At 47.3% G+C, this 23,926-nt stretch overlaps 1 protein-coding gene across 3 annotated transcripts in view; it reads right to left on the reverse strand.

The window, feature by feature from the left end:
• The window catches only part of RPTOR (regulatory associated protein of MTOR complex 1), a 2,217,374-nt gene that overhangs the window by 608,808 nt on the left and 1,584,640 nt on the right, over positions 1-23,926 (reverse strand). For all 3 annotated transcript variants that reach the window (XM_086931040.1, XM_086931039.1, XM_086931041.1), the window contains 2 exons: positions 16,169-16,279; positions 15,559-15,633 (listed from right to left, as the gene is read on the reverse strand). In XM_086931040.1, the coding sequence (XP_086787166.1) occupies positions 15,559-15,633; positions 16,169-16,279 (186 nt within the window). The remainder of the gene's footprint in view (positions 1-15,558; positions 15,634-16,168; positions 16,280-23,926) is intronic.

The raw sequence follows: 23,926 nt of genomic DNA on the forward strand, positions 1-23,926 counted from the left end.
CACGCGCTGCATGCCTTTCCGAACCCTGACTGCGGATATGCCCAGAAGGGGGTAGTTGAGTGATCAATCAGCGTTCCCTTTAGGCACCCTGAGTTTTCATTATATGCCCAGAATCTACGCCTTCAACCTGGCAGAGGGGTGGGGTTGGAGAGGGATGTGGGCCGAGAGTTTTGTTTATCTGCAACAAACAGTAGGTACATTGAAAAACAAGTCAAGAAGAGAGGTATTAATGGGCTTGGTGTGTAAATTGTGTTCGGTGTTTTGCCAGATGATCGCAAACAAAAAAAACACTAGCACTGGAAAAGCCTACAGGCCTTGGATTTAGGACCGGCCGTCTTTGCCAGTGACTTTTAGCGATGCTGTTCATCAGCGACAAAAAGTGTTTCTTCTCCATACTGTGCCGAATGGATGTAAGAACTAGACTGGCCCAGCCAATCAGCGGAAACAAGGGGGCGTGCACGGCAGCATATTGCCAACCAATGGGGTGCAGAAATCCCCAAGCCCTCTAGGGAGCACCGTGACCAAGTACACTTATCCTACTGGGGATGGCTTTCTTTTACGCGAAATGTGTTAAACTAGGTGTACACCATTATCAATGCTTTTTGCATTATTTACAATTTATTATCGTATAAACTGTCATTACATAAGTAATGCACTAAACAGGAGCATAGTGCATTTATTACATGAAGTATACATAGTATGCTATCCTATCTAGTTAATATTCTGTCTCAAAAGGAATTGAGTGAAAGGAGAGTTGTGAACAGGACGGGTGTGGGAGGCTGCTTTAAAAGTAGGTCATGCAGAATAATCTCACGCCAAGAGGACTACGCTGCAGTCGGCAACAGAGTCACAGTGTCTGCAAGGCAGACATGATCTCCAGCCAATCAGGGAGTCGCTGCAAATGAATAGCGTGAGAGGCGGGGAGGGAAGCACACTCGAAGCAGGCCAGCTGCATTCATCAGATCACCTTGTACAAACAGCTGACAGACAAGCTGGAACAGGTCACGCCCCCCTCCCCCGCCCGCTCCTTGCCCTTTATAGCTGTGTAGAGGCCAAGAGCTCTGCTACTGGACACGCACATCCTGACTGCTTAAATATTAATCTGAGCGAAAATAAAGCAGTAGAAGAAAATGCAACCTTTACTCGGTTTGGTGTAGATATTACTGTTGCATTCTAACTGCAGTTGTAAACCATGGAATTTTCAGATTACTGTTTCAAGACAGATGACACTGCATGCTGAGAGTTGATAGAATAGGTTATTTATACTCTACGTTCATATGCATATTTCGTATCACTCGCCTTTATCTTGAAAGTGATGTTTATTTGAGCAGAATGATACCAGATACCAAAATATATATGGGTAATTGTTACCAGATGACATCATGTCACCAAGGGCTGAAGGAGTCAATCCGGGTCTTCTTTTTACAAACTGTTGTAATCTGTTAATGTAATCCAATTTGCTTTAAAGGGCGGGAGTGGGGTGAGTTGCAAGACTACAGCAGCCTGAATGCATTAGAACATTGAATTAAATCCCAGAAGCAAGGCATTCATACTTGTGAGATGAACTCTATCAAAAGTAAACAAGCATTGGCCGTGCGGCTGTGAAAGTGACGCGGCCGCGAAAGTGATCGCGATTGTGCGCTATAAGGGTGCCCGCGAGAGATGCACTTAATGAGCCATTACAAGACAGGAAAGCCAGATGGCGCCTGTGCGCGTTACTGCAAGCTTTAGGCCACAAGCAAAAGCGTGTGTTGAGCTTTTTAAAGCCCCCTTACTAAAAGTCTCACCAGACAGCGCATGCGCTGGATCAGGCGAGACCTTAAAAAAAAGGTTGTGGCCAAAACCCTGGAAACTGGAGCAGAGCAAAGTGTCTAACATTTGTTGCATGTTTATTCTGCAAAGGCTCGTAGGAAAGGAGGGATGTCTTCTGCTTCGTACTTTGCCCACAGCAAGGAAACAACCGATGATGGATTTCAAGTGGCCAAAATGTGACGGTGCCACTATCTGTGCAAGTTTCAGGGACAGAGTTCTTTAGTGGAACCTGTAACTCTGCAGCCTTTTTAAAAAAAAACTATTATTATGTGGCCAACACTGAGCGGAGCTACCTTTAGGAACTTAGAAGAGTCTGATTACTTCGAACTCGGTGGAGGTCATCATAGTAAGTAACCTTACATGATGCTTTCTCTTCTTGTAACATCTGTATCAAAGAGGTTCTCTATTAGTACTGATTCACATTCATCAAAAGAATAGCAAAACTAATTCTCACTGTTAAACATAATATATCATTACCATAAGTTAATTCCCTTATATCATTGCCCTTGCAAATACAGAACATTACGTGTATTTGTAAAGCGTACATTCACTCATGGGTATCTTGGGGCTGAATAACAGATGGTTATTGTTAACCAACTCAATGTTACCTATTTTTTTTTTACCTCAGAAGGATAAAAGGCTCAGTGGACCCACCAGAATTTGAACCTGTGAGCATGAGGTCGAACATAAACCCCAACAGTGGACGCATTAGTCCACTAAGCCACCACACCTGGCAGAATACAACAATGTCGTTATCCAAAAACATTTATTCCAAAATGTCATCACTGGTCAAACAAAAGTGCATTAACTGTCTCCAAAAGTCTTTTTAGAGTCCTTGTACAAATGTATTGAAAAGATGTTTGTCCATATATTATATCTAGTCCAAGATACACCCTTTGAGTGCTCAAACAAAACAGAACATAATATTATTATTTATTTAAAGTCTATGTCTTAGTCTAATAGATACTCCTACTTCATTCATTAATCCTGCTGGAGCCTCTTTCAATTGAGGCCTCCTCTGGACATTATGGAAGGACTGACTCTCGAATACTCAGTGGTTGCATACAACTCCTCGGAGAAGTTTGGTGATGGTCCCTTTAAGGCATCTGATGCTACCTGCGATTATAAACGTGGGGCATTTGAGGTGATTTACTGATACTGGCCCACAGTGAAAGGATTGCATTACCGGAGCAGCCTCTAAAGCTGCAGATGCGTGGAAGCGGGCGCAGACATACCACTGTTGAGCTGATCGATCAGCACCACAACAATAACCTTCGCAGAGGGCCTATGCCTCAATTATATGACTGCGACTTCCTAAGATCACACAAAGGGGCCATCACCAACTTTCCCGGGGAGGCATATGCAAACACTGAGAACTTGGGAGACACTACTTGTAAAGTGTCAATCAATCCTTAACGAGAACCTCTTTGATATGTGCGTACATTTACCCATGTTAGTATGGGGTCATTTGAGTAAGCCATTTTAAACTTTCTCTTCTGGTAACAGCATCTGATAAGTTGTCACATAGTTCTTGGGTGGCAGCTATAGGAGGGAAGGGTAATGAAAAAGACTACAAGTTTTCAATCACCAAAAATACCTTCTTTCAAAGCCTCAACAATGCGATCCCCAAAATATCATTTTAAAGGTCTTTATAACCAGGTTGAGAGTTGTAGGGGCTTTTATAGTTTTTGTGACTTTCAGTGCAATGACATTAAACTAAAATGTGGCTGAAGCTATTCTTACTCCAACCAATTCTGAGCATCAATGCAACTACTAGATACTTTTCTTCATCTTGAAAGATGCATGTGACTCAGCCACCTGCGCAGCACATTATGTTACATATGGAATGCATCCTCAAGATCTGCTATGTATACCATGATTCAGATGTAACAACTATTTCCTTCCTTTAAGCTAACATTAAATCATGTATAAAAATGTTTTGGGGGATGACGTAAGAAAGTGGATTATTAGTTGCGAAGAATGTGGGTCATTCACAAGGAATACATCAGCAACCATCCATCTACTCGGAACCATGTACCCCAATGTAGCACTTGACTCTCGCCTAACAGTTCACACTCTTAGTAGGCCCTGAACCCTACAACCACACTACCCCCCATCTACACTAGAACCACTACAATGGGGTATTGATCTCAAAAGACAGTCCTCCTTGTTTTGTCCGGGAGACGCCACCTTAATGTAAAGCAGAAATGTGTCATTATACATCAGTTCAACACCATTAAAATCACCCACAATGGTACAACTTTAGAAGGACTTTCATTAAAAACGGTAATGATTATCTGCTATCTTCGTGAAAGTCTAAGCATGGCAAAAAAACATTCATGCAAGGATGTACTGATTTACTGTTTACTTTGTGATGGTCAATAAATCATTTTTATGACCTTCATTAATACATGTAAGGAATCAGTATTAACTTGGTCATTGTCAATAAAGAATTGTAATAGTCAACGAAACATATGCATGAATCTTTTTTCTACTTTCAACATGCTGTGTCACAGCATTAGGAACAACCAAACAGAAGTCCCAGCACTCCACAGCCTAACCTAAAACTCCAAAGGTGCTTGAAAATTGACAAAATGTATCCAGGGGACACATACACAGTTGGGAGACCTCGGACGACTATTGCAAAAGCCGTCATTTGGTAACTGCTGCAGTTCTAGCAGCCCACACAGAACAGTTTCTTCGACATTGGTGGCGCCGCAGCAGTTCCAAGAGCACCATGGCAGATAATATGCAAGTAATACATATTTTATTAGCGGCCTTGAGCTAAGACAAAATGCTTTTCTTTTCTATTATTTCCAAGCAAGGGGCCTCAAACTTTGTCTTATGATGACTGTGTGTTTAAAAACCTTGCTGGATTTTTTGATGGAAAGACATTAGGTTTAAGCAATAACGTGCAGTTAATTCTGGGAGCTGTTGTGTCCCTAGCTTATTTCAAGCGGACCAGGTAACAGTTGAGTAACCCAAGATGCTCCAGATCTCGTGTGACATATAGGAAAGAAAATTATCATTGTTTGGTGTGCTTCGTATGTTTGTTGAATGTTCAAAGAAGGCCGTTCCACTTGCGATGGCTCATATAAGTGCATCCCAGCCTACTTTAAGCATGGACACACAGATATCCAAATTAAATAGGTTGTCTTTGATAAAAAAAACAACTTTTTCCATCATTTAACTAAATAGGCAGGTAAACAGCAGACTGGACTTTGTTTAATCTGATGTGTGCATGCATGTCTGCAATTTGCAAACTCAGTTTGTTAAATCCCAATTCACCACAGCATACACAGGAATATATACATACATATAAATCTCCAAAACCCATGTAGCAGTCGCCACTGAGTAGTTATGGTTAGGTTTGCTTTTCCACAGACAGAGCGCCTTTTGGTTTGCTAATAATGTTGGCACTATTTGACTAATCTGCACAAAATTATCAATAAAAGTTCATCCACTTCAGATTTTTCCTGGAAAGTTTTGGGGTGATTTGCCAAGTAGAGGCCCAGAAAAAAAAGGAGGTCCCAAAAAACAAAATCCCTATTCATTTTCCATAGATTTTTGTATTTATTTATAACGTTTTACCCAAGAAACACTACTGCAAAAACTACTTATCAGCTAATTCCTCACCTCCGCGAATCTGCCCAGAGCCTTCCCTAGTGTTGGAGATCGCATGGGCCAGTTTTTAGCCCCCTCCGACTCGAAAACCATTCCACTACCTAACATGCTCTTCTACCCCAGAAGATTTGAGACCTACCTGGCGTCCAATGATCTCAATGACGTTTGCAACTCTTACTCTACTAGGTCCAACTCGAACATGATCCCGTCGAGACAAATACAAACCATCCATTCTAACCCGAACAGAGTACCTCTTCACTATCTTAGAGTCTTCAATAACGACAACCTCTCGAGAGTGAACGTCATCCACTCCTTGCCTCATTAATTTGTTACGATTTAAATGTGTACTACTCAATTGCAGGTCAGCCAGTAAACACGCCTCTGATATCTTCGACCTCATCCAACACAATGACTTGGACATTATCATCCTCACTGAAACTTGGCTAAATCCCCCCTCCACTCCTATCTTAGGCCTCCTAGTACCTCCTACTCACTACATAATTAGTCAAGACAGAGCAAGGACGCTGGGTGGTGGCCTAGCCTGTATTCATAGTGTTAGACCCTTCTGCTTCTGAGAGTCCCCTCACACTATGATTTATTTTGTTCCCCCGTGCCTCCGAAAATTTGTCGCTTTTTCTTTGGTCTTCATTTGGGCGAGATTACTGTCTCTGCCCTGCCCGAGTGACTTGGGAGCTGGTGTGTGGGCGGGAGCCCCCCCGTGAGTGAGCCCGGAGGGAGGATCGCGGAGCCCCTGGAACCCCCCTTCGCCCTTGGGAGAAGTGCCATACTGACTGGAGCGCTTACCGGCGCCGTCGAAGTGAGGTGGGCCGTCTCTTCCCCTGAAGTTGCCGCGTTGTTGTGGAACTGTGATGCGGCCTCATTTTGAACTGTGCGCGCAGGTGTTTTGGCCCCTCGGGCAGCCCGTTCGACGGTCCCAAGACTCGTGAACTGGAGCCGCCTTCGGAAACCCTGCCTGCGCTGACAGAAGCGCACAGACTCCTCCGGCAGCAGTAGTATTGAACCGGCTGGCCGCGGAGTGTAATTGCCGTAGTCATTTTATGCCTTTATCTTCCAGATATACGCGCAATGAGTTGTGAGTGCAACTAAGGGATTATCACGCGTATCTTGTGCCTAGAGAACCCGAACCCGTGAACACTTCAAAAAACTGTAAGAGCGCGCATTCCGCATTGAATGACAAACGTAATGTGTTTACCCTGAAAGTGATTAATTGGTGGCAGCGATACCAGAATGACCCTGTGATATTTATGTGAAACGATCAGTATCTAACCTGCTATGAAACTGTGCTGCATTGCTGATATTTGTTCCAGTCATTGCTGATATTTATTCCATTCATTGCTGATATTTATTCTAATGTATTGAATCCTGATATTTATCCAGTATATTTATTTATTAGAGTCCAACTATTTATTCCTGAGAAACCAGTACACAGCTAATCAAACCCATGTAAGAAATGTGAATGTGATTACCTAAGTGAAGTTCCTTCAAACCCAGAGAACTTTTACATAAACGAAACGTATTTTTCTATAACAGTGGTGTGGTGTCCTTCTTTTTGTGTGGTGTGCAGGGAGTTATTATTTGGTCATAGCCGGCTTAACACAACAGCCTTCTACCGCCTTGTCACTCAAGCCAAGCTACCCCCCTTTGTGCTGGGCTTGCCCATCGCAGGTCCAACATAAAATTGGTGCTCAGCGGGTGGGATCACGAGCCGTGCTGTTGTGAACCTCATAATAATTCAGTGTGCATCACGGGTACACACCCAGAGTATTCTCCCAGCAGCCTTCTAATTCTGCGATTTTGCTTTTTCTAAATTCTTTCCTGGAGGTGGGTGGAGGTGACCCTCAGAGAGTTCCTATCCTTAGAACCTACTTCGGGGTGGTTGTCCACACTTTCAACTGACAAAAATGGAATTCAAAATGTCAGAGCTGGAGACCTATACTGTGGCACAGCTCAAGGAGTTCTGTCAGGAAAGGGCAGTGTTCGTTAGGCGAGGAGCCAAGAGAGAGGAGCTCCGTACTAGTCTGCGAGCCTGGGTGGAAGCGCACACGGAGGGAACGGTGGAGGAGGAGGAATCAGACAGGGAAACTGTCATTGAGATGATTACAGAATGTCCCTCGGGGGTGGTTGAGATGTCAATCAGCCCCAAGGTAGCCTCACGGGAGGGCAGTAGTGTATCATCAAGAGGGTTATCAGAAACCGAGTTAGCTGACAGGAGGGAGTAAAGACAGTTAAGGTGGGAGTTGGCCAAGCTGGAGATGGAAGGGAGGAGAATGGAACATGAGATCAAGCTACGAGAACTCGACCTCAAGACCATTAATAATACTCCGGGGGGTGTTGAGTCCAAGGAAATTGCCAGGGAGCCCAGGCCCCATTTACCAAAGGACGTGGTCGCCAGTTATTCCGCTGGGGACGACATAGCCAAGTGGCTGGCAGCCTATGAGGTCTCCTTAAGAGCCTATGGGATCCATGAGAAGCACTGGGGTGGTGGATTGTACCGGTACATGCCTACAACAGGAAGGGATGCCCTATTGGCCCTAGACCGGGAGGAACAGGTAGACTACCCCGCCATGAAGGTGGCGCTCATTAGAAAGTTTGGGTTGACCCCGGAGAAATACCGGCAAAGGTTTAGGGGCAGCCACAAGCTGAGCTCACAAAATTGGGTTAACTTCCTGGATTTTGCCAAGAAAGCCCTGGAAGGGTGGGTCCAAGGTAGTGAGGTGGAGGACTATCAAGGGTTGTATGACTTAATCCTCAAGGAGCATCTACTCGAGAAATGTCTTCCCGAGCTGAGGCAACACCTGGTAGACAGCAAACTTACTTGCCCCCGTAAGCTTGCTGAGGAGGCGGACATTTGGGCGAGTACCCGAGTGTCCACGAAGGGGACTGGAGGAGATTCTCAGAAGTCCGGACAGGGCGCTCCCCAGAGGAAAGAGGAGGGAGATAATAAGAAAGAGTTCTCCAAAGGCCCCCAAAATAACTTTAAGGGGAAAAACACCTTTTCCAACTCTAAGGCTAACCCGCAGAAGAACCATAACCCTGGCCAGAGTCAGCAGCCAAGGGTTGTCCATTGCTTTGAGTGCGGTGGTATTGGACATTACAAAGGAGACCCGAAATGCCCAAAGAGACCACCCCTCCCACTGGAGGAAAGGCCCCGGGAGTCGCTAGTGTAGCGCTCGGGGAGGAGATGTCCTTAAGTAAGGGAAGGGAGTGGGCGGGAGTCACCTTAGTGTCCCTGGGTGATCGGGAGATGGTTCCAAAGATCCAGGTGCCCGCGAATACTACCAAGTATGGGCAGTGGATCACTATCAATGGCCATAGAGGGGAAGCTCTGAGAGATACTGGAGCCAGTATGACTATGGTAAGGAGTCATCTGGTGTCCTCGGAGCAGGTGATGCCAGGCGTACTTCATCCAGCCGCAATGGCTGACGGCAGAATGGGTCACAATCCTGTGGCTGAGGTTCCCTTTGAGTGGGGAGGGGTTGCAGGTCCACTTTGAGTCGCCGTAAGCCCCGCCGTGCCAGTCGATTGTTTGCTGGGCAATGATATGGAGCACAATGCTTGGAAGGAGGTGGAATACCGGACTCATTCTGAGATGCTGGGTACACCTGATTGGGCCTGTGTGAGTACCAGGTCTGCGACTGCTCAGGAGGAGAAGTCGCGTGGGTTGGAGCCTGGAACAATGGCCCACCCCGTTGTTGTTGATATAGCGCCTCGAGGAAAGGAGGAGCCTGCCTCGATGTCCATGCCCCGTGAGATGGATAGGCCACCTGCAGTGGTGGACCCGGAGTCCGCGGAGGAGGTCAGAAAACTGTTGAGGTGGTCTATCTCCCTACAGGGAATGGACTTTCGGCTGGAACATCGGCCCGGAGCTGACCACGCCAATGCAGATGGTCTCCCCAGGTATTTCCGCCTTAGTGTTGAGAACTCCCAAGGGGTTGGGTGCTCTCCCCACTTTCAGCTGGGGGGGACGCGTGTTAGACCTGTCTGCTTCTGAGAGTCCCCTCACACTATGATTTATTTTGTTCCCCCGTGCCTCCTAAAATTTGTCGCTTTTTCTTTGTCTACCAGGACCTTTTTGTGTGTTGTCCCATGGGGCTAGATGCTCCTTGATGCCCAGTTGCTCACCAAGTTCCTGGCACCTATGTACAAGGCGCCTGACGGAACCGGTGGCATAACAAACTGGGGTTGTCAACCCTAAAATGGTGGACACCATTGTCCCCTATGAGAGTGGCTCCCATTGGAGCCCCTCTGACCCTTTGAAGGTTTTGGCGCACTTTGTGTAACCAGCAAACCTGACGGGAATCCCCTCAGGAGTTGCAAGTACACAAAATGGCTGCCTTAGGAAGCCCAGTACGGTGGCTCCTAATGACCAAAAAGATACCTTGAAAGGGCCATGTCATTGACATAGCCAGGGAAGGTTCTAGAACCTTCTGGCTCGTGCTGGCATCCTAGGGCACTGGCTATAAAAGGCCCAGTCCCTGGCGGCCATTTTATGAATGATCAAAGAACACCAGAAGAAGAGGACTTGACCCCAGATTGACACCTGCCCTGTTAACCCCCTGAGGCAGCTGATAGCGCAGGCAGAAGAGCAGCAGAGGTTGCTGGCGTGGACCCTGACTGGCGTTCCAGTCAGAAGCGTGAGCAGTGACCTCTCGCCTTCAGCGCCTGGTCAGCGAGTGCCCAATTGCCCCTCAGAGACTTTGGCCATAGTTAGAGCCTCCCCGCCCCCCAGTGGTGAGATCGCGACTGCAACTCTTAAAAGTGCCCCCTTCAACTTAAGTGCCTCCTGGCGGGCGTTCGGACGTCTCCGAACCCACCGCCGTTGACGCGCTGTTTGTGGATAGAAGGTGAGGTGCTGCGCTAGGGCGGGGAAAGGCTGGCCTTCATTTGGGCGAGATTACTGTCTCTGCCCTGCCCGAGTGACTTGGGAGCTGGTGTGTGGGCGGGAGCCCCCCCGTGAGTGAGCCCGGAGGGAGGATCGTGGAGCCCCTGGAACCCCCCTTCGCCCTTGGGAGAAGTGCCATACTGACTGGAGCGCTTACCGGCGCCGCCAAAGTGAGGTGGGCCGTCTCTTCCCCTGAAGTTGCCGCGTTGTTGTGGAACTGTGATGCGGCCTCATTTTGAACTGTGCGCGCAGGTGTTTTGGCCCCTCCGGCAGCCCGTTCGACGGTCCCAAGACTCGTGAACTGGAGCCGCCTTCGGAAACCCCGCCTGCGCTGACAGAAGCGCACAGACTCCTCCAGCAGCAGTAGTATTGAACCCGCTGGCCGCGGAGTGTAATTGTCGTAGTCATTTTATGCCTTTATCTTCCAGATATACGCGCAATGAGTTGTGAGTGCAACTAAGGGATTATCACGCGTATCTTGTGCCCAGAGAGCCCGAACCCGTGAATACTTCAAAAAACTGTAAGAGCACGCATTCCGCATTGAATGACAAACGTAATGTGTTTACCCTGAAAGTGATTAATTGGTGGCAGCGATACCAGAATGACCCTGTGATATTTATGTGAAACGATCAGTATCTAACCTGCTAGGAAACTGTGCTGCATTGCTGATATTTATTCCAGTCATTGCTGATATTTATTCCAGTCATTGCTGATATTTATTCTAATATATTGATTCCTGATATTTATCCAGTATATTTATTTATTAGAGTCCAACTATTTATTCCTGAGAAACCAGTACACAGCTAATCAAACCCATGTAAGAAATGTGAATGTGATTACCTAAGTGAACTTCCTTCAAACCCAGAGAACTTTTACATAAACGAAACGTATTTTTCTATAACAGTGGTGTGGTGTCGTCCTTTTTGTGTGGTGTGCAGGGAGTTATTATTTGGTCATAGCCAGCTTAACACAACAGCCTTCTATCGCCTTGTCACTCAAGCCAAGCTACCCCCCTTTGTGCTGGGCTTGCCCATCGCAGGTCCAACACATAGGAACACACACTTGATTTCTCACTTGGAGACCTCTTCGCCTTCCTCCTGTGAATACCTTTGTCTCAGCTCAGATGGCACCTGTAATAAAAGAAACTAATGCAGATAAAGCTGACCTCAATTATTTCAGCCCTATCCCTAACATCCCCACCCTAGCCAAACTACTAGAAAAATGCGTACAATTTTAACTTTGTGCTCACATAGAGAATTTCCAACTCCTAGTCCAACATCAATCCGGTTTTCGGAAGGGGCACAGTACTGAACTGACTTTCACGCATGTTATGGATAACATTTTTTAAATGCTTAACCAAAATGATTACTGCCTCCTAATCCTCTTTGACCCTTCCTCCACATTCGACAAAGTTAATCACAACATCCTCCTGTCCATTCTGGAGAATAGGATGGGTTTCTTGGGTCAGGTATTACAATGGTCTCATCCTTCCTCCACCACAGATCACAAAGAGTCGAGGCAAACCACTCCCTCTCCCAGCCCTCTCCAGTAATCATGAGTGTCCCCCAGGGGTCAGCCCTACCTCCTATCCTCTTCAACCTGTTCTTGGAACCCTTAGCTAATTCACCAAATTCCACGAACATTCTCTTCCACATGTATGCGGACGACACGCAACTTTATTTGAAAATCTCATCCCCGGATAACATCATCTCACTCAACACTACTCTAACGTCTACTCAAAATTGGTTAACTGAGAACCATCTCCTGCTCAACACCTCCAAAACTGAATTCCTTCTCATCTCTCCTCCGAACCTCATCCCCAAGATAGACCTTTGGATGAATCACCTCACTGCTTTCAACTGCACCCCTCTCATCATAGACTCAGCCAAATCTCTCGGAATCACCCTGGACAAGCACCTGAATATGAAAAACAATATCAGCGATGTGTGTAAGGGAGCTAATCACTTGATGAGGGTAAGGGAGCTAATCACTTGATGAGGACACTAGGAAATATCAAACCCTTCCTTCCTCAAAAGGATTTCAAGCAAGTGGTCCAAGCGCTTGTCTTGCCAAGGTTAGACTACGGTAGCGCTACCCTCTGTGGCCTTCCCGAATACACCCCGGCTCCTCTAAGGCCATCATTGTACGCTGCGGCTAGATTGCTCACAGGTACCAAACGAAATAAGCACATTTCCCCAGTCCTAAAATCTCTTAAATTGTTGCCCTACGAAGCTCGAATTCAGTTAAAGATTGCCGTTCTGGCGCACAAAGCCCTGCATATCAAAACTCCCAGGTACTAGCGCAAAAGCTTGAATTATCTTGTGGTGGTAGATCCTCAAGAAGCGCCAACACTTTCCTCTTGAAACCACTCATCTTCAGCAAAAAGAGAACTTTTCACCAAGACTTCTCCGGCGCTGCCCAAAAGATATGGAACTCTCTTGCACCGGAAGGATGCAGAATCTCCTCAACGACTGCTTTCAAACTGGAAGCCAAAAGATTCCTAATGAACAAATTCTAACCTTAAATGGGCTAGGTTCACCTGCTCGAAGTCCCTGATCCTACAACCACTGTACCATTATTTAATGTGGCTTTCTTTACTGCATAGTGTGCCCCCATTCGTAGCCTGCTATATACCTGTTTATTGTATTACTCTCCTTGATTCATCTGTCTGGTAATTATGCAATTATTCCTGTTTTGTATTCTTATTTGATGTTGATATTGCATTTATATCCTTCCTTCCATCCTTTTGTAAAGCGCTCTGATATCCTTTGTGATCTTCTTCTCGCTATATAAAACTTTATAAATAAAATAAAAATAAATACTTAACGGGATTACACCAAATTCGTCAGGAAGCTTTCTTGGTCCAGACAGCTTGCTTTTTGTGAGCTGGTGTAAATCCATTCAGTAGTTTTTGAAAAATTAGGATACAAAAATATTTCTACATCTGGATAGTTGAGTTTGAGGGATTGTCTTGAGAGTCCCTCAAACCCAATAAAAAAAAAGCCTTTTGATTGGCCCAGTGGGATATTTTACTCTTGGACCATCTTGAATCCATGGAAGCAAGGCTCTGATTGGCTGCTTGCAACATGAGGAAAAATGTTGCAGGCTGCCATTACAGGACTATGGGCATTTTTATTTTTTAAAGTAGAAGGGGGCAGGGTAACGATAACCTGCCCTCCCAGGTCCTGTGGAGGAGTCCCAGAGCAAACCAGGCCACAACATATATTGTAATAAAAAAAATTGTGATCTTGCTGGAGTCCGGCTGGATTGCAAATCTTTAAAAGAAAAGAAAAACACAAAGAAAAAACCTGGCTGCATTTTAAAATAATTAATATTTGGGGAGAGAGGCATCCCCCTCCACAAGCCAGAGAGGGCCTTAATTACCCAATCCCCTGGGGCAAAGTCATAAAAAGGGGAAGGGGGAGCATGCCCCACTCCCTGATCCTTAGAAGGCCCCAGGGACCCCATCCCCAGGTCTGAAAATAATCAAAATAGAGGGGGCCACTTAGGGGGACTCCCCATGCACTTCTAAATTTCCCATATATAATATCACTCTCTTGACATGTGCTATGAATTGATGGATAAACTTTACTGCAACACTGGAAATAACATAATTGATGTCAACACTGTGCATGGCTGGGGCGCGAATTAGAAGTACTATAGGGCACGGGTCGTAGTTACTAGAAATAACAATAACTGGTGAACTTTAGTGGTTTTTTTTGTTTAAAACGTTACTGTAGTGTCACTTTAATCTTTGGTTATTTCAATGAATATATACATATATTTATTTCTAGAAGTTAGTAATCACTAGCATTCTCTCAAGCACCTACTAAAAACCCCAACATTCTAAACTATCAATGCTTCCATGGAATAAACCACGGTGAGAGGGAGAAGAATGAGAGAAAGTATAACATCACTGGATAGACAGGACTTTGTCTAAGCTAATGCCTGTATGCATGTGTGTCATTTACAAACTCAGAGCTTTTCAGGTCAAGCATTCGAGACCTCTTGTATACACTTTAGTATATACTTATATGTGTAGGTACTTTGTAGGCTCTGGAAATCAGTCCTAGGACTTGTCTGCTTAGGGATTTTTTTCTGTTCATCTGCATCTATTTAACACTCATAATAGAAAACGATCAGTAGAGGTCAGTAAAATACCAGAAAAGCTTCCTGCTGAGGAACTTTCTTTTTTTAATTTTTCGGGCAAATGCATCTATTTAACTTTCTTTATAGAAAACAAACCGAAGTGGTAAGTAATATACCAGAATCACTTTAGCATTCTCTAGATTTCAGTCCATGGAAATTGTCGTCCACGAGCACCCGTAGACACAAATTTTTTTTTCAAATCTTGTATTTTCAGTGATATTACCACCGAAGGCCCTGATTTTATATTAAAAACAGAGCTTTGGACAAAACCATTTCCCGCTGAAAGGCAATATTTCTCTCCATGTGTCCCATACGTGACGTGTCACGCAGTTGGGTGCTTATTTTCCTCCATGTTAAAGAACATCTACTTTTCTCCACCCAGGCTAATGTGCTGCATTGCTAAATACACATAAGGTCCCAAAGGCGAGACCAATTGCATTGCAAATGCTTTTTGGCCTTGTTAAGACTATGATGGGAAAACAAGACAGTAAATTTACTGAGGTTGTAGCACGAATGTGGATTGCTGTGCAGGAAGTCAATCAGACACCCCTTCCTCTACTATATGTTACTGAAGAACAGTTTGCTACCTCACCGGTCTCCTCATTTCACTGTCCTGAGACTGATGCAGTGCCCTACTTTACAGGTGAGGTTCCATCAGTGCACAGCCAGCAATAGCTGCTCTGTGCACAGGAAAAAATAGACCAACGCAGAAATATGGAGTTCTCTTTGGGCTAGTGCCTACAGAGCGACAGCCTAACATGAATGACCGTAAACTAAGCCAGTTTGCCTTTAAACGTGACTTTGTTAGAGAATGGCCCTGTGTGTTGGGTAGTTAGTAACTAAAATCGCAGAGGAAGGAAAATTTTACTTAGCCTGTAACCATCTGTTCGTAGCTTGCAGTGCTGTGGAAAAAAATGCTTTTGCACATTCCTGTCATACAGTGTTGGGGCAGAATTTTGCAAGTTGTTTTTGTACCAATTACTTTTGGTCACACAATGTCCTGTGAGCCTCTCCCTAGCTCTCAATGCACAGAGAAACTAGTTTATCATCTACCAGGAGTCAGCACTTACCGGCATGTAGGGGTCTGCCAGCACAGACAGGAAGTACTTGTGCCCGCTGTCCTTCACGAGATCCGCCTGACATGACTGCAAAGTGAAAAACAGTAAATTAACACCTAGCACTGAGCTTCTCTCTTGCCGTATATCCTCTCTTCCGCCTTACATGACTGCAAAGTGAAAAACAGTAAATAAGCACCTAGCACTGAGCTTCTCTCTTGCCGTATATCCTCTCTTCCGCCTTACATGACTGCAAAGTGAAAAACAGTAAATAAGCACCTAGCACTGAGCTTCTTTCTTGCTGCATATCCTCTCTTCTGATATGCTACCCAGGTCCTATTGTACTGTACTCTGCCTGTATTTTGTGCCTTACCACTTAGTGTCCTCTTCATGTAATTTAGTCCCACATCCTTCTCCCTCTTAATTTGTTCCCAGGTTCCTTGAAACTGCGCTTTTAAGAACTGCATTCTTAAGAACTATATACACCCACTTGGGCTACCTATCATGCCTCCATCTCCCATTCTACATGCAGAATGTCACCACCAACTCATGCAATATTCCCTAGTCACCCTAGACAGTGCCTTACACCCAACCATGGCTTCAAGTGAGATGCCCTAGTACTTACACTGTCCACTGCCAGGATCTTGGCCCAGATGAAGACTAACAGTGGCCTCAGCTCACGCGCAGAGCTCTGCAGCAGTTTCAGCACATAGGGGAAAATCCCAACCGAGAGCGCCTGGAGGGGATGAGAGAGCATACAAACAATAAGAAACTAGGAATTTGGTGCACATCATCAATTTGCCCCCTCAGATTTGAGGAGCAGGGCCACAATATCAGTGTGCACCATGGCCATTAGAGGCAGGAGAGGTAAAATATCACTTCAGTGTGCATCATGGGCAACTACAGGGATCCATGAGAAAGCAATAAAGCAATAGGGTGAGAGGTATATGCAATCATTGTTTTGGTTGGGGTAAGGTGAGCTAAGGGTACACAGAGGAAAGCAAGACATAGTTTGGAAGGGCTGTAAAACAACCATAGGCAAATAGTGTACAGCAAGAAAGGTAGCAGCAGGAGAACAGAACAGCCGTATTTTCATATTTGATGTAAGATGTTTTAGCAACCAATTGGAAAAGGATATTTCGACACACACACACACACACACACACACACACACACACACACACACACACACACACACACACACACACACACACACACACACACACACACACACACACACACACACACACACACACACACACACCCACACACACACCCACACACACACACACACACACACACACACACACACACACACACACACACACACGCACCCCCCCCCCCCCACCCCCACCCCCCCCACCCCCCACCCCCACCCCCCCCCCCCCCTCTCTCTCTCTCTCTCTCTCTAACCCCCAGGGAAACTAAGTGAAAAGGAAAGAAGAAAACTCAACAAACCATATTTAAAGGAAATTAATGCAAAAATAGGGGCATGCCACCATTTCAACTGTAGCCATGTAAGGCTGAAAAGAAAAAGTGACTTACCTCTGATAACGCCTTATCTGGGAGAGACTATGTAGCAGCAGTTTAGTTACCTTAGATTTATCCCCAAGCGTCAGCCTGGATATGGAAATTTGTCTTGAGCAGTAAGCCTGCTCACCGGTAGGTAGCGTCGTTTGGTTCTGTGTGCTCTTGTTTATGTCGTCTGTGCCAGAAGTGATGTTTGGGGTGCCTTTAAAGACGCCATGCAGGCAGGCTGAAGTCAGTTACTTTTCGTGACTTTCCATGCAAGAAGCACGGAGCCACGTAGTACACTGACCACATGTGTGGAAAACTAGGGCCCTGAAAGAGAAATACCCTGTCCCTAGAAATCTGTTTGCAGAGCGGGGAAGATGGGCGAGTCAGTAAGGAATCTGTGGCTAGACAGAATCTCTACCAGATAAAGCATTGCCGAAGGTAAGTAACTTGTTCATATGATAGAGACTTTTAGCCGCATATTCTTTACCTTAGAATAGATACCCAAGCAATACCTCCCCGGAGGTGGGTCTGTGGAACAATTTCACATGAGGAAGTCCTGCAGGACAGAAAGGGTAAAATGCCCATCTCTACGAACCAGACTGTTCAGACAGTAATGTTTGGTGAACGTATGCAGTGAGGCCCACATTGCTGCTTTGAAGCTATCCAGGACTGTAACTGCGCAAGCTAACGCAGTGGTTGCAGCTTTAACTATGGTTAAAAGAGCATGAAAATCCTCTGGGGCTGCTTTTTTGGCCAATGTGTAGCAGATTTTGATCCAGAGCACGATCCATTTGGAGTTTGTCGGCTTCTGCGCAGCCCGTGCTTTCTTTGCTCCGACATACCCTATGAAGAGTATATCGTCCAGCTGGAACTCTGTCGTGCGTTCAAGGCAGAACAGCAATGCTTTTTGGGTCCAGACAGTATAGTCACAGCTCTTCCTTAGAGAGGTGAGGCAAAGCATAAAAAGTACGCAGAGTGATGGTTTGGCCAAAGTGAAATGGAGTAACCCCTTTCGGAAGCTCTCGTACAAAGCACCAGTTGTCTGGGTAGACATTAAGATAAGGAGGCTTGGATAACAAGTCCTGAAGCTCACTGACCCTCTGGGCAGATGTTATCACCACAAGTGGAAAATTGTGCAGATGTTCAAAGGAAGCGCACATAAGGGAGTTGAGGATGAGCTTGAGATCCCACTGGAGCATAACAAAGGGAGTGGGAGGGAACATATTTTAGAACTCTTTCAAAACATATGTACAACAGAGGATTGGAAAAGGGAAGGTTGGTCAGGAAACCAAAGAAAAGCAGAAATTGCAGACAGATATCCCTTCACAGTGCCCAGAGCAGAGCTTTGTTAAGCAAGGGAAAGACCAAACAAAACCACCTGAAAATGGGGGGCAGAAAGGGGATCAATGTCTCTTTCTGAACACCATGCCACAAATTTAGCCCAACCCCAGACATAAACCGTCTTGCTAGAGGGACGCCCGGCTGCCAAGATAACATTACCGGCTTAGGGCGTAAGGTGAAAGGTTAGCAACTGTTGCCACTCAATCTCCAAGCAAATAAGGCAGAGCGCTGACAGAGTGGAGAACCCATCCCTGCTGCTGCAACAGAAGATCCGCTGAAGGGGCAGCCTGATCGGACCAATAGCCATGTTCAACAGCTCAGGACAGCAGACTCTCCGTGCCCAGTCCAGAGCCACAAGAATGACTTGGCCTGCTTGTTCCTGATCTTCTTGAGAACTCTGGTCAAGAGTACAATAGGCAGAAAGGAGCACAGGAGGCCTGAGCTCCACTCAAGATGAAAAGAGTCTCAGAGTGAGAAATACCTTGGAAAATCCAGTACGCAGAACTGCTGACATTGTGCATCGTGGTTGGTGGAGAACAGATCTAGCCAAGGCCCTCCCCACTGCTGAAAGAGACCTTGCACTACCTCCGGATGGAGGCACCAATCGTGATCCATTAGGCCCCGTCAGCTGAGTTTGCCTGTTCTGGTGTTCAGAGAATCTGCCAGATGTTGTCCCAGCCATGCCCATAGACGCAGGGCCTCTAGGCAAATGGCCCATGAACCCACCCCACCCTTCTTGTTGCAGTACCATGTGACATACTCTCAGATGCCCACCCCATCCCAGGAGTGACGCATCTCTCGCTACTGTCAGATCTGGTTGGGGAAGGGAGAGGGTTCTGCCACTGATCTAATTGCGGTTCATAAGCCACCACTGCTTCCCTCCAAGATCTGGACCATGTCGGAGAGATTCCACTGATGCTGCGCCCACTGAAACTACAGGTCCCACTGCAGAGCCCATAAATGCCAACGGGCATCTGTCACAAGCAGGATGCAGGAGGTCAGTGTGACCGAAATCCAGGATAGAGGCTGAAACATCGGTATCGTAGATTGAATATCCTGGACGCGCCATTCAGGAGGATAAGCCCAAAACTGCACTGTGTCCAGAACAGCTCAGATGAAAGGGAGCATCTGCAAAGAAGTCAGGTGTGACTTTGGCACGTTGATAGTAAACACTAGCGAATGCAGGAGATCTGCTGTAGTCTGGAGGTGGGAAACAACAGCCTGGGGTGAGATTGCGTTCAACAGCCAGTCGTCAAGATAGGGGTTAGACCTGCACACCCGATCTCTGCAGATGAGCTGCAACCACCGCCAACACCTTGGTGATCATCCAAGGGGCGCTGGTGAGGTCAAAAGGAAGCACAGCGAGCTGAAAATGCTTGTGGCCTACCGTGAACGGCAGGTAACACCTGTGGGCAGGCAGGAAGGGAATGTGAAATTAGGTGTCCGGCAAAGCCAACACTACCATCCATGATCCAGGGCAGAGAGGACCTGAGCCAGTGAGCATCTTTAATTTCCCCTTCTTGAGGAAGGAATTGAGATAGTGTAGATCGAGAATAGGATGAAGGCCTCCGTCCTTCTTGGGCACCAGAAAGTAGCGGGATTAGCAACCAAATCTACTTCTGGCGCCAACACTCTCTCTATGGCTACTTTGGTGAAAAGAGCCATCATGTCCTGGAGGGGAAGAGATAGGTCCTCTGTAAGCCTGTCATAAGTGGGTGGAATGGAGAGAGGGGCAGTCTCGAAGGGGTTGGAGTTTCCCCTTCGGATAATCTGCAAAAGCCACCTGTCTGATGTTATGGACTGCCAGCAGGGCAGGTAATGGTGAATCCTGCCACCGACTGGGTGCCCCGGATGATGAGTGGGCAGACTAGGAGGGGTTGAAGGCTGAGGCTGCAGGGGGTTGGTGGACTCACCCGACTGCTAGCCACCCGACCCACAGGGCCAGTGGGAACCGCGGCTACATAGAGGCTGGGGAGATTGCATGCTACTGTAGCTGGGCATGTGAAGACAGGGTTGCATGACCCTTCGGTGGCCAAGAAAGAAGTGAATGGAGGATTGAGGGTGACAAGGAACCACAGAAAGTCCCATGGACCTGGCCAGAGCTTTGCTGTCTTTAATATGGTCCAGCATCTAATCCGCCTGGTCTCCGAAGAGACGGGAGCCCTCGAAGGGCAGGTCCATGAGTGAGGATCGACATCCCCTGAAAAACCAGTTGTCCTCAACCAGGCCTGCTATTGTAGGGCCATTGCACTAAACATCTACACCAAGCGAGCCGATGTTTCTAGTCCATAATGGATGGTTACTTTGCTGCATCCCTCCCATCTGCAATAGCCTGGGAGAACTCAGCCTGGGCCTCCTCCAGGACCGCTGGCAGCACCTGCACAACCATATCTCACAGCGTGTGTAAACAGCAGTCCAAAAGGCATGCAGTGTTCACTGATAGCAGTCCCAGGTAGGCGTAAGAAACCCTCTTCTTTAAAAGAATATCCAGCCTCTTGGATTCCCTGTCCATGGTTGCAGTAGGGAATAATCCAGGATTTAAGTAGGAGATAATGGCTTGGAGCACCAAGCTCCCCGGGGTGAGGAAATTTGGATCAGCTGAAGCAGGGGGGGGGGGGCAGTGTCCTGTTTACAGGAGCTTCTCTGTTGGGTTTGGACCACGTCCAAGCAGAATGCCAGTAAGTGCTTCAATGACAGGGAGAAGAGGTTCTGAGGGAGACACTCCCAGCTGTAGCACTTCTGTAAAGACATTAGTATTTACTGCCACCCAGGGCAAGCTACGGTCCAGTACCGCAGCTGCCTTGCGCACCACCATTGCGAAGGAAGCTCCCTCCTCCATAGCCACTGTAGCGGGAGAAAGCAGGCCAGTATCAGGAGAAGTATCAGCCCAGTCTGTTGTTTTTCATAAGGCTAGTATTCTTCAGTGTACAGCGACCCCTCCCAATCCTGCCTCAGGCCAGCCAGCTAGAATAGGGCTTAGGCTTCAGCCCAGAGGCATGGCTGAAGTCGGCACCAGAGTCAGACAACGCCCCTTCAGCTCAGGGTCAGGAATGAGAATGGGAATGGCGCCACCAGGAGTATTAGCTTAAGGATTGGTGCTGGGAAAGCTCGAGGTGGCACGAACAGCATAGTTTTGGCTCGATCCGTGGATTCTTGGGACCCAACTGGCACCGGAGCAAGTTGGGTCCCAAGAGGAAGGCACAGGTTCCCCACCCAATCAAGATACTGCTCGCATGCCATGAGAGCAGAAACAAGATTTGTTTGGGCAGCCTGGTCTGCAGCTCAGACCCTGCCACGGGAGCCTAGGAGTTTTCTCAAGCCTGGCTGTGAACACAGCTGTGTTGCAGAAATAGAAGTCTGCATGTCTGTTTAGCCTGCCTAAGACAGCTGGCCAAACTTACATGTGCACTTCTAAGGCCCACAACTCCTGCCTGTCAATCAATCAATCACTGCATTTATAAAGCACGCTACACACCCGTGAGGGTCTGAAGGCGCTGGGAGGAGGGGGGCTCCTACTGATCGAAGAGCCAGGTCTTGAGGAGTCTTCTGAAAGCCAGCAGGTCCTGAGTCTGTTGTAGGCTGGTGGGGAGAGCTTTCCAGGTCTTGGTGGCGAGGTGGGAGAAGGATCTTCCGCCGGCGGTGGCCCTTCGGATGCGAAGAACTGTGGCAAAAGCGAGGTTGGCTGAGCGGAGGCTTCGGGTGGGGATGTGGAAGCTGAGTCAGTTTTTGAGATACGCAGGTCCGGTGTTGTGTGCGTGGATGAGGAGCTTAAAGGTGATCCTCTTGTTGATGGGTAGCCAATGCAGGCCTTTCAGGTGGGGTGTGATGTGGCCGCGTCGAGGGGCATCGAGGATCAGTCGTGCCGAGGCGTTCTGGATTCGTTGCAGTCGCCTCAGAAGCTTGGTTGTTGTTCCTGAGTAGAAGGCGTTCCCTTAGTCGAGTCTGCTGGTGACAAGTGCTTGGGTGACGGTTTTCCTTGTGTCGGGAGTGATCCATTTGAAGATTCTGCGGAGCATGTGGAGGGTGTTGAAGAAGGACGCGGAGACGGCGTTGACTTGCTTGGTCAAAGAGAGGGTGGATTCGAGGATGACCCCCAGGTTGCGTGCGTGGTCTGTGGGTTCCGGGGCTGTTCCTAGCCATGTGGGCCACCAAGAGTCGTCCCAGGCTGATGGGGTGGGTCCGAGAATGAGGACCTCCGTCTTGTCAGAGTTTAGCTTCAGTCTGCTGTCCTTCATCCAGTCGGCTACGGCCTTCATTCCTCTGTGGAGGTTGGTTTTGGCGGTGTGGGGTCTTCGGTGAGGGATATGATCAGCTGGGTGTCGTCGGCATAGGAGATGATGTTGAGGTTATGTTGTTGTGTGATGTGGGCAAGCGGTGCCATGTAGATATTGATCAGCGTCGGGCTGAGGGAGGATCCCTGTGGGACGCCGCAGATGATCTTGGTGGTTTTCGAGCGGAAGGGTGGTAGGCGGACGCTCTGGGTTCTGCCGGAGAGGAAGGAAGTGGTCCAGGCTAGGGTCTTCTCTTGGATTCCGGCGTCATAGAGGCGTGCTGATAGGGTGCGTGGCAGACTGTGTCAAAGGCTGCTGATAGGTCAAAGAGGATGAGGGCGGCTGTTTCTCCTTTGTCCATCAGGATCCTGATGTCGTCAGTGGCGGCGATGAGGGCGGTCTCGGTGCTGTGGTTGCTGCGGAAACCGGATTGGGAAGGGTCCAGGATGTAGTTGACTTCGAAGTAGCGGGTTAGCTGTTTGTTGACAATCTTCTTTGTCACCTTTGCTGGGAACGGGAGCAGGGAGATAGGCCGGAAGTTCTTGAGGTCCTTGGGGTCCACCTTGGGGTTCTTCAGAAGGACAATGAAACAGCTGTGCTCTCGCTACTACATTTGAGGTGTCATATTCATACAGTACAGTAATAGGTATGATCAAATGAACAGACGCAGATCCTTCAGTGTGTTCTTGGTCCCAGCAGGGAGATGATTTATTGTATCCAGACTTGAGAAATGTCACAAAATGCCGACACGTGTTTCGTCGTGTGCCGTTGAGTCAACACGACTCTTCAGGGCTTTAGACTCAACACCAAGTACAGGGTCGAGGGTAGTCTGGAACTATTAATACTTTTCTGTGTTGGTAGATTAGTGAGAAACAATACTCATTTCTTGCTCAAATATATAGATGAGTCACGCTGGAGTGTCCAGTGGAATCAAAAACTGATTTAACAGCTAAGTACCGCCCTATCAGGAGTGTGATAATCTTTTAATTAGAGCGCTGGAAACGGGTGTGTTTCAGGTATCGAGATCAGATCCTGTTAGATCCGCTGTGTTTCGCCCTGTTAGGGTGGAATATCCAAAGAGATAGCACTGGAAACGTGTGTGTTTTCAGGCGGTGACCGGGAGGGGATCCGTCTGTCAAAAAGGCATCCGAAAACGTGTACGTTTTCTGGGTAAGCGGCGTGTGTTGGTCTGGTATCCCTCCTCCTTAGGTTCCCGGTGGCCGTCTATCGCGATAGACAGCCTAACAGGGCGA

Source organism: Lissotriton vulgaris, chromosome 7 (genome assembly GCF_964263255.1).
Source record: "Lissotriton vulgaris chromosome 7, aLisVul1.2, whole genome shotgun sequence".
Taxonomy (NCBI): Eukaryota; Metazoa; Chordata; class Amphibia; order Caudata; family Salamandridae; genus Lissotriton; species Lissotriton vulgaris.